The sequence below is a fragment of the Anolis sagrei genome, chromosome X (genome assembly GCF_037176765.1).
Source record: "Anolis sagrei isolate rAnoSag1 chromosome X, rAnoSag1.mat, whole genome shotgun sequence".
NCBI classification, from domain to species: Eukaryota; Metazoa; Chordata; class Lepidosauria; order Squamata; family Dactyloidae; genus Anolis; species Anolis sagrei.
In genome coordinates this window covers 58,009,850-58,020,961 of record NC_090034.1, presented here as the reverse complement: position 1 = coordinate 58,020,961, position 11,112 = coordinate 58,009,850, and the positions used below count along the sequence as shown (strand labels likewise).

The following is an 11,112-nucleotide window of genomic DNA, read 5'->3' as shown; positions in this document are numbered from 1 at the left end:
TAACGAAATCTTCAGGGACCCTTGAAAAACTCACAGGGTGATGTCAACCACAGAATAACCATGTCCCCTCTTGGAGTCCCCTCAAATGGGGGTTTGACTATTATGTGAGGAAAAGAAAAATACCATTTGTGATACCCCAAAACTGGGGAGTGTGACTATTGAAGCAGTGTCAACTTTTATGCAATGAAATAGAGTATCTATCTGCCTGTTTGTGAGGCTTAGTACTTTTTTGCGAGACATAAGACGCGCAGACTCACATTTGAGGATATAAATATTTATCTAAAAAGTTAATAGCAGAAATAAATAAGCTGAGACATCATTTGGGTGTTTGGAAATTAGTGCAAAGAACAAGTAAAGTTGATGGAAACATGGCTAGGAGAAACTTTGCAAAAGTTAGATATTTTCACAGAGAAAGGTTCTTTTTCACTAAAAGATACAGAGGAAATCCCACAAGAAAACTGCGGAAATAAAGTCACCAAGGTTCTTGCCCTGCTCTTTTTCACCCTTCCAGGCTGAAATCCCATCCATTTCTTTAAGGCAGAGTTTTCCAAACTTTTCACTTTGGTGACACACTTTTTAGAAAAGCATCCTTTTCTAATGCAGCTATTGAATTTTACTAGCAAAACGGCAGTTGAACCATAAACACAAACATATAAGTTTCATATAATCATTACTCTATAAACAAGGTTAATGCTTCTTATGTGCTACTGTTGATTGTTGTGGTTTCTTCTTAAGGTCACTGTGTGCAGTTAGTCACAAATTTAGTTGTCAATAGATTTTTTGGAATTAGAAACTACTCTATTTCAGTGGAAATGACTGCAGTTCAAGCAACAAACTATGCAAATTATTTTTTTAGAAGTTAGAACAGTCCCTATGATCACTTGAACAAGCCCTAGCACCCCACTTCTGTAGTGATTTAAAGTACTCTATTCATCTGGGGCTGGACGGCTGTCAGTTGGGAGGGCTTTGGTTGTATACATTCCTTCATTTTTGAGGGGGGTGGACTAGATGCCCTTTGGGTCTCTCTTCCAGTGGATTCTCCTTCCTTCTCTGGAGGTTTCTGCACTGAGGCTGGATGGCCATCTCTTGGGAGAGCTTTTTGCTTGGCAGAAAAGGGTTGGACTAGATGCCCTTTGGGAGCCCCTTCCAACTCTAGTGAAGGATAGAATACCTATCCTTCACTAGAGTCGAGTGGAGTTTCTTTCTCTAGAAGTTTCTGAACTGAGGCTGGATGGCCATCTGTCATAAGGGCTTTAACTGTGTCTTCCTGCCAGTCTGAAGGGGTTGGACTAGATATCCTTTGGGGTTCTCTTACAGAGGATTCTCCTTCCTTCTCTGGGGGTTTCTGAACTGAGGCTGCATGGTCGTCTGTTGGGATGGCTTTGGTTGTGCATATTCCTGCCTGATTGAAGTGGATTGGACTAGATATCCTTTGGGGTTCTCTTACAGTGGATTCTCCTTCCTGTTCTGGGGGTTTCTGAACTGAGGCTGCATGGTCGTCTGTTAGGATGGCTTTGGTTGTGCATATTCCTGCGTGATTGAAGTGGGTTGGACTAGATACCCTTTGGGGTTCTCTTACAGTGGATTCTCCTTCCTTCTCTGGAGGTTTCTGCACTGAGGCTGGATGGCCATTTGTTGGGAGAGCTTTTTGCCTGGCAGAAAGGGGTTGGACTAGATGCCCTTTGGGAGCCCCTTCCAACTCTAGTGAAGGATAGAATACCTATCCTTCACTAGAGTCGAGTGGAGTTTCTTTCTCTAGAAGTTTCTGAACTGAGGCTGCATGGCCGTCTGTTGGGATGGCTTTGGTTGTGCATATTCCTGCCTGATTGAAGTGGATTGGACTAGATACCCTTTGGAGTTCTCTTGCAGTGGATTCCCCTTCCTTCTCTGGGGGTTTCTGAACTGAGGCTGCATGGCTGTCTATTGGGATGGCTTTGGTTGTGCATATTTCTGTCTGATTGAAGTGGGTTGGACTAGATACACTTTGGGGCTCTCTTCCAGTGGATTCTCCTTCCTTCTCTGGAGTTTTCTGAACTGAGGCTGGATGGCTGTCTATTGGGAGGGCTTTCACAATGTCTTCCTTCCTGGCAGAATGGGGTTGGACTAGATACCCTTTGGGGGCCCCTTCCAACTCCATGCTGTGCTTCCCTTCCCATGCGACATGCCTGTGGCTTATAGGCCGTGGCATGTCCTGACACACAGTTCGGAAAGCTCTGCTTTAAGGGAAGGAGAGGTCCACAAAGAAGGTCACCCTGTGCTGAGCAACACTTTTGGGGTGCAATCTGCTGACTACGTTCCCAGGGTCCCAGAGGTGAGATTGTCTTCTTGGTCAAGACTCAGCTTGGGTTCCTTTGGCAGGGCCATCTTTTGCTCGACAGCACCCGGGACCTCCTCCTGCTTGACCACGAGGTTCTCCGAAGGCTTGTTTGGCGATGCAGAGCCCTCCGTGGCTTTGGACTTCTCGCTCTTCTCCTCCTCCTCCTCAGAAGCCTCGTCATCGCTGTCCTCCTCCTCCTGCAAAGTGAACTTGAACTTCTCTTCTTCGTCCGGTAAACGCGGCGTCTGCGGTGGTGGCGGGCTGTTCGGGATTGTGCTTTGGTACCACTCCCGGTTGTCCTCCAGCGTGTCCAGGATCCCCTGGGCATCTGGGTGGACCAGGTCAGCCCAGGTCTCCCATAATGGGTGGGCGATGTAGTCGATGAAGCCCACCTGAAGCGGCAGAGTGAGAAACAAGGGGACAGGCCATGTACAGGAGTCAATAATACAGTCCCTGTTGGGACCAGGAAATGTAAAGTGAAGTTGGAGACGTGTTAAAGAGAGGGCTAGGCAATGCTACTATTAGGCCAATGTTTCTCAACCTTCCTAATTGCACGACCCGTTAATACAGATCCTCATGTTGTGGTGACCCCCTACCATAACATTATTTTTGTTGCTACTTCAGAACTGTCATTTTGCTCCTGTTCTGAATCATAATGTAAATATTTGATATGCAGGATGCATTTTCATTCAGTGGATCAAATTTGGCACAAATACCCAATACGCCCACATTTTAATACTGGGGTTGGGGGGGTTGGGAGGGGAGGGTTGATTTTGCCATTTGGGCGTTGTAGTTGCTGAGATTGATATTTATTTATTATTTCTTTATTTCGAGCATTTCTACCTCGCCCTACTCAACCCCCGAGGGGGGACTCAGGGCGGCTTACAAAAGGCACAATTCGATGCCAGCAATACACATAGTAAGATAAAATATATAGCAGCAACAATTATAAAACAATTTAAAACAATCCAGTTATACAGAACAACTAATAAAAACCAATCTAGTGATCAACGTTCGCCAAGCTCAAAATCCGTAAGTTCATTCCGCATTGTCGTAATCCTATCCAATTCTAGTCGTCATTGTTCTTTGTCTGTCAGCCAGATTACCCAAAGGCCTGGTCCCATATTCATGTTTTTAGTTTCCTTCTAAAAGAGAGGAGGGAAGTCGCTGACCTAATTTCCCCGGGAAGCGAGTTCCACAGGCGAGGGGCCACCACCGAGAAGGCCCTGCTCCTCGTCCCCACCAACCTCACTTGTGATAGAGGTGGGGCCGAGAGCAGGGCCTGCCCAGAAGATCTTAAGCTCCGAGGCGGGACGTAGAAGGAGATGCGTTCGGACAAGTACGCTGGGCCGGAACCGTATAGGGTTTTGTAGGTCAAAACCAGCACTTTGAATTGTGCTCAGAACTGGATCGGCAGCCAGTGGAGCTGACATAACAGGGGGGTGGTATGTTCCCTGTATGACGCTCCGGTGAGTAATCTGGCCGTCGCCCATTGGACTAATTGAAGTTTCCGAACAGTCTTCAAAGGCAACCCCACGTAGAGTGCGTTGCAGTAATCTATTCGGGATGTAACAAGAGCATTCTGAACTCGACCAATGATGGAATTGAACCAAACTTGGCACACAGAACTCTCATGACCAATAGGAGTTCAGCTACACCCAGAGAGCACTGTGGACTCAAACAATAATGGATCTGGACCAAACTTGGCATGAATACTCAGTATGCCCAGATGTGAACACTGGTGGAGTTTGGGGGAAAATAGACCTTGACATTTGGGATTTGTTGTTGGGATTTATACAATCAAAGCATTCTGAACCTCACCAATGATAGAACTGGGCCGAACTTCCCACACAGAACCCCCCGGCCTTGAAGGGACTCACTGGCTCAAGCCTCCCTCCAGCCTCACGTGCTCTCTCTTGCCCACATTTGTGCACCACACTGTCATGTGCCAAGCACTCCTACTCTCCACTCCCACACTTGGGAGTCTCAGAAACAGCCCTCTCCTTTGCTGAGAGCCGGCTAATCACAGCGGAGGAAGGCTTTTGGTGGGAAGATTCACCGTCTGTTTCCAAAAAGGAAGAAAAGGACAGGCAGAGAGACCAGCAGTGATACAGGTTTTCTGATGGTCTTTGGTGACCCCGCTGAAACCCCTCATGACCCCCCCAGGTGTCCTGACCCCCAGGTTGAGAAACACTATATTAGGTGGATCTGTAATTAGTTAAGCGAATGAATCCAAAGGGTGCTTCTCTCTGATGGTTCTCGCTCATCCAGGAAAGAAATGGCTATTTGGGTGCCGTAAAGAGTGTCCTGTCCTGGGCCCAGTTCTGTTCAATATCTTTATTCATGACTTGGATGAATATATAGAGGGCCTCCTTATCGAAGGGCCGGCTTTAGCACAGCAGGTGAATCACCAGCTGAAGCTTCAGTAAATCTTGCCAACTGAAAGGTTGACAGTTCAAAGCCGACTCAGGGCGAGCTCCAGACCTTCAGCCCAGTTCCCCCGCCCACCTAGCAGATCAAAAACAGCAACAGATTTTCTTTCCACATATACTTGTGTCCTGCAAGGACTTACCATGACATTCTCAACCTAGGGGTTGGGACCCCTGAGGAAATTGTGAGGGGGTGTCAGAGGGGTCACCAAAGACCATCAGAAAACATAGGTTTTTTTTTTGGTCATGGGGATTCTGTGGGAAGCTTGGTGCAATTGCATCGTTGGTTGGGTTCAGAATGCTCTTTGATTGTAGGTGAACTATAAATTACAACTTCCAAATGTCAAGTCTATTTTCCCCAAACTCCACCAGTGTTCACATTTGAGCATATTGAGTATTTGTGCCAAGTTTGGCCCAGATCCATCATTGTTTGAGTCTTTGGATGCAACTGAACTACAATGCCAAAATTCAAGTCAATGGCCACCAAATCCTTCCAGTATTTTCTGTAGGTCATGGGAGTTTTGTGTGCCAAATTTGGTTCAGTTCCATCGTTGGTGGAGTTCAGAATGCTCTTTGACTATAGGTGAACTATAAATCCCAGCAACTACAACTCCCAAATGACAAAATCAATTCCCGCTAAATCCCACCAGTATTCAAATTTGGCCGTATTCAGTATTTGCACCCAATTTGGTCTAGTGAATGAAAATTCACCCTGCATATCAGATATTTACATTATAATTCATAACAGTAGCAAAAATGACAGTTCTGAAGTAGCAACGAAAATGCTATGGTTGAGGCATTGTGATTTGAAAGTCCAAAGAGGTGCATTGGTGGAGAGAAAAAGCAAGGTATACATAAACATAAACATCATCATCATCATCATCATCATCATCATCATCATCATCATCGGGTCACTGAAATGAAAAGAGATCCCAGGGGCCATCCAGTCCAACAATGCATATTTTAATATTTTAATATTTTAATGCATTGCTGATTGTTGATTGTTTTTATGATGTTCGGCATCCTATGATAATTTTGTGAGGCCACCCTGAGTCCCCCCTCAGGAGTGAGAAGGGCGGGGTAGAAATACAGGAAATACATAATTAAAAAATAAACCCCGTTCTACTGGGAAGGGTACTATCAGAACTCTCCCAACAGATGGCCACCCAGCCTGTCACATAATTAATTATAGATTCTCAGCTTCCTAGAGTTGAAAGGTACCCCAAGGGTCATCTAGCTCAACCCCTTTCTGCCAGGTAGGAAAAGCATAATCAAAGCAGCCACGACAGATGGCCAACCACCCTCTGTTTACAAGCTTCCAAGGAAGAAGCTTCCACCAGACTCCAAGGCAGAAAGTTTCACTGCTGAATAGCTCTTAAAGTCAGAAAGACCTTCCTAATGTTCAGTTGAGATCTCCTTTCCTATCCTTTGAATCCTATGGCTCCATTGAGCTCTCTCTTCAGTGACCCATTTTCATCTAAAGATGAGCAACCGACTGTGTGGGAAGTTAGAGCTTTCCTGAAGGGAAAAGTACATTGGAAAGACACCCTTGAGATCACCCTCTACTCTGAAATGCCTGGGTTCAGCCTTTGTTTCTATCAAGTAATAAAAGCCCATGCATCTCTTGCTTGAAAGGCCATCTCATCCCATGTCTCGTCTTGCTCACCTGGGACTTCTCAATGGAGGCATTGTGTTTGTCGCACATGGGGCTGATCTCCATGCCCTTCTCCCGCTCGCGGTCCCCCTGGTGGAAGAATTCCACCATGATGCGCTCCGTCCACTGCTGGTACAGCTCCAGCGGCTTGGTGGGGTTGCTGAGATCGGCGCAATGCACCATGTTCTGCAAGACCTGTGAGGGGAGGCAAGGAAAAGCCTGCCTTTAGAAGCACTCCTAATGCTTGCAAGTCTGTCAAGAGCAGACTTTTGGATCTTGACTTGTATCATAACCTGACTCTTGCCACAAAGACAGCTTGTTCCCCTACCACGGCATTCATTCCATAAGAGAAGACTTTTGGATCTTAACCTCTATGATAATCTGACTCTTGCAGCAAAGACAACTTGTTCCCCTACCACATCATTCATTCCATAAGAGAAGACTTTTGGATCTTAACCTCCATGATAATCTGACTCTTGCGGCAAAGACAACTTGTTCCCCTACCACATCATTCATTCTATAAGAGAAGACTTTTGGATCTTGACTTGTATCATAACCTGACTCTTGCCACAAAGACAGCTTGTTCCCCTACCACGGCATTCATTCCATAAGAGAAGACTTTTGGATCTTAACCTCCATAATAATCTGACTCTTGCAGCAAAGACAACTTGTTCCCCTACCACATCATTCAGTCAATAAGAGAAGACTTTTGGATCTTGACTTCCACAATAATCCGACTCTTGCAACGATGACAACTTGTTCCCCTACCACGGCATTCATTCCATAAGAGAAGACTTTTGGATCTTAACCTCCATAATAATCTGACTCTTGCAACAACGGCAACTTGTTCCCCTACCACATCATTCATTCTATAAGAGAAGACTTTTGGATCTTGACTTCCACAATAATCCGACTCTTGCAACGAAGACAACTTGTTCCCCTTCCACATCATTAATCCCATGCCAGTGTGAAGTCATGGCAGCTTATTGTTGCTTATTTTGATTCATCCCACCCAGAGGAGAGCTTTGGTGACTGCAAGATGTAATGTGTTGCCATCAGCTCTTTTGGATGGGATACACACACACACACACACACACACACACACACGGAGCTCCTGGTGGTGCAGTGAGTTAAAGCACTGAGCTGATGACCTTGTTCCAAACGTTCCAAAAGTGTTTATTCTTGGTTTCTGTTTAAACATTTCACCATTTTTTGTTTGTTTGCCCTAAATATGATAATACAGAAATTCCATTTTTCAGAGTATTCTCCATGTCAAGGGTTCTATAAAATTCCATACCTTCTGAACAACTCTGAGGCATTATTTTGTGAGATGGTTGCACATTTCATTCTTGAGATCTGTAACTTTTAATCATACTTTCCTTTTTATTTGTGACTTCTTGTTGTATGTGTGTGCATACACACACACACACACATATACATACATACATACATGCCTGTGCTGTGATTTGATCATTGTATGACAATGAAGGCTGGGTATTGTTGTTGGAAAGCTCTGCTAAATCGCACTGAGGAAGATGGGACTGTCTATAGACCCGCAGCAGCCAGTACCCAAGCTCTCCTCTCTTCCCTCCCATTTCGACCCCAAATCCTAAGGCTATTCAGATGGATTTCTCTCACTCTATCCCCCACAAACCTGACCTGGATGCGGTCGGAGTAGTTGTCCAAAAGCAGCACTCCTGAGCTGGTCACCTTCTTGGTCTCCACCATAGTCTTCAGGTCAGCCAGGAGATTCATGTGTTTGGACATGTCTGTCGCCAGGACCTGTGGGGCGAGTGCATGGAAGGATGAAGACAACAGGGCACAGATAGGCAACTCCAACTGGTGCCCCGATCTTTGCAGGTTTAACTCCAGTGGATTTGATTGATTCGCAGATTTGAGACCTAATATCTCAGTCCTCTGTTGTAATGCGACGATCAACGTCCACCGAAACCATTCTGGAGTATGTCAAGATCCCTTGACAGAACTCGAGGTCAATGGGGAAGAGACTGTCATGACAAGATGGACATACAGAGGGAAAGCAGGAGGATGACAGGCCTAGAGTTGGGAAGGCAAAATAATTTGCCCATTTCAATGGATTCATGGCTCTTCATCAGCCGTTGAGATGGACAAATTAACTAGGCTGATGAAGGAGAAATGTTTATCCAACTACATGCAAGTTTGGAATTTTTTAAACTTATTAAATAATGAGGAAGGCCATTTGTTCATTGTAGGTTTTAGTAAAATGTTAGTAAAAGAGAATTTTATAATAAAGGGGACAGATTAAAGAAAGAGAGAAATTAGAATACAGTGAATGAGAGGTTTGTTTGGTAGTATTTTCATTTTGTGTAGATATCTGTCCTTGTTTGTTACATTTTATTGTAATTTACATTTTGTTATTTGTGGTAGGCCTTTAGGAGTAGGGTAGTATTGGTAGTGGTTAGAAATAATAATAATAATAATCATAATCATTATCATTATCATTATATTTATATTTTTTTATACCCTGCTTTATCTCTCCCAAAGAAGACTCAAAGTGGCTTAACATAAAAACATTAGCATACAATTCAAAATATACAAATATACACTGAACAATACATGCCAATCTCTTATCCTTGGAAGAAGCAACCAAAATACCACTGTTTTCATTCAGAATCTAGATCCCCTGCTCCTCACCATGTCGATGACCACCTTCCGGAGCATTTGCCTTTCCTTTCTGGTGAGGTTCTGAAAGATGTCGCAGTTTTCTTCTTGCAAGAGCTTGAATCCCACGGCTAGGTGGTGGTTTTCCAGCACCGAGACGTCGTTATACATCAGTGCCAATTCGGAGTCTGGAAAGGAAAACACGTCAGGGTTTTGAGCGTGTGATATTCCAGCGACCAGAAACTCTGCTTTGAAAGCTTTAGGCTATTCTGTTCTATAAACATCCTTTTGTTTTCCCTTTTCTTCCCAAAACAATTTCCTCCGCATTCTGCTCATTCCTTTTCCCCTTCCCATCTCTTCTGTCAAGTCAACTTGATCGCGTTCTACCTTCATATTGACTGTTTATTCTTAATTCAGCTCTTTGCTTTGAGTCAATAGCACCTACAGCCTTCTTAAATGGCTCACCAACCACATAATGCCCTAATACTCTTTCCATAAATTTCCAGCAGACATTATCAAAGGCTTTCTCTGCATCTAAAAACAGTCATGCAATATCTCTATTGAGGTCTTGTCCTGCCACCTCTTATATATTTAACACTGTCCTCAAGTTCTGACAACTCTCTGGAAAAAAACCAACTTGATCTCTGTGTAATATTTTTTTCGATCTGTTTGCTAAAATTTCTGTAAATAGTTTGTAATTTTCATTGCAGAGAGCAGTAATGGGGCCAGCTCTTCTTTGTACAACTTATAACACATTTCCTGGTTCCAACAGAGGTCCAGGCTGAGGCAAGATTTGACCTGAGATTGCCTTCCTCTGCTTATTATTAATGGATATGTCCTACTCACTGGTATTGATCAGGAATTGGTTGGAGACGCCCGGGTGATCGACATCGTGGATGGCGGCAGCAAAGATGGCTGCCAGGACCTCCAGGTCGGTGAAGACAGCCTGTGGGGAAGGAAGGTGATCAATAGAAGGGCCACAGAGGGAGGCTGAGCAGCGACAACAACATGCATCGCTTTTGGTGCAAAATGTCGCAGGAGTTATGCTACGAGGCAATGCACAATTTCAAGATTATATTACAAGTATAGCATAAGTCCACAAGTAAAAGGGATACTTAGTAAAACTTGAGCAGGAATACAAAAACAAGAACATTAAAAACTTCCAGGATACTTAAATCCAGAACCAAGATAAGAACCAGATAATTCAGGCCTAGCTTCTCACTTGAATGCTACGTTGCCTGAACTAAATTAAAGGTAAACAACTTGCTAATTAATAGGCACCCTATGAAATCATTCCATTTCCCATGAATTTTGTCCATCACCTTTCCACATAATCTCTCTGATATACAGAGCCTGTTTTCTGCTCTGCTCTGTAAATTAAAACTTTTGTTAATCTCCATAGCTCCAGGTGCTTTCTCTTGGGAGTCGTCCATTTTACTTAACTTTTACTTTACTTAACTCATCTGACTCCTTAGCTAATGTTGCAGTTTCTGGCTCCTCTGACTGACCTTGAAGCCCTGCACTTTCCGAGCCAGTTTTTTCACAGGGAGACCTATCATTTGACCTTGAGTTTTGGAGTTGTTGTTCACCTAAATCCAGAGAGCACTGTGGACTCAAATAATGATGGATTTGGACCAAACTTGGCACGAATCCTCAATATGCCTAAATGTGATCACTGGCAGAGTTTGGAGAAAATAGACCTTGGCATTTGGGAGTTGTCGTTGCTGGGATTTATAGTTCACCTACAATCAAAGAGCATTCTGAACCCCACCAACTATAGAATTGGGTCAAACTTCCCACACAGAACCCCCATGACCAACAAAAATATTATGTTTTCTGATGGTCTTTGGCGACCTCTCTGACATCCAACTCATGATTCCCCCAGGAGTCCCGATACTGCTCTAAACCTTCATCCAAGTCATTAATAAAGGTGTTGAATAGAACTGGGCCCAGGACCGAACCCTGTTTATGGGATTCCACTAGTCACTTCTTTCCAGGATGAAGAAGATGAACTGTTGGGGAGAAGCACCATTCATCAAGACCCCTCTCTCCCTCCGCCCCCAAACATGCTG

At 44.2% G+C, this 11,112-nt stretch overlaps 1 protein-coding gene across 2 annotated transcripts in view; it reads right to left on the bottom strand.

Moving 5' to 3' along the window:
- Positions 1-266: 266 nt before the first annotated feature.
- The window catches only part of PDE4C (phosphodiesterase 4C), a 110,008-nt gene continuing 99,162 nt past the window's right edge, over positions 267-11,112 (bottom strand). For both annotated transcript variants that reach the window (XM_067473518.1, XM_060784886.2), the window contains 5 exons: positions 9,887-9,986; positions 9,074-9,228; positions 8,060-8,182; positions 6,413-6,595; positions 267-2,709 (listed from right to left, as the gene is read on the bottom strand). In XM_067473518.1, coding sequence (XP_067329619.1) covers positions 2,290-2,709; positions 6,413-6,595; positions 8,060-8,182; positions 9,074-9,228; positions 9,887-9,986 — 981 coding nt within the window. In that variant the 3' untranslated portion in view covers positions 267-2,289. The remainder of the gene's footprint in view (positions 2,710-6,412; positions 6,596-8,059; positions 8,183-9,073; positions 9,229-9,886; positions 9,987-11,112) is intronic.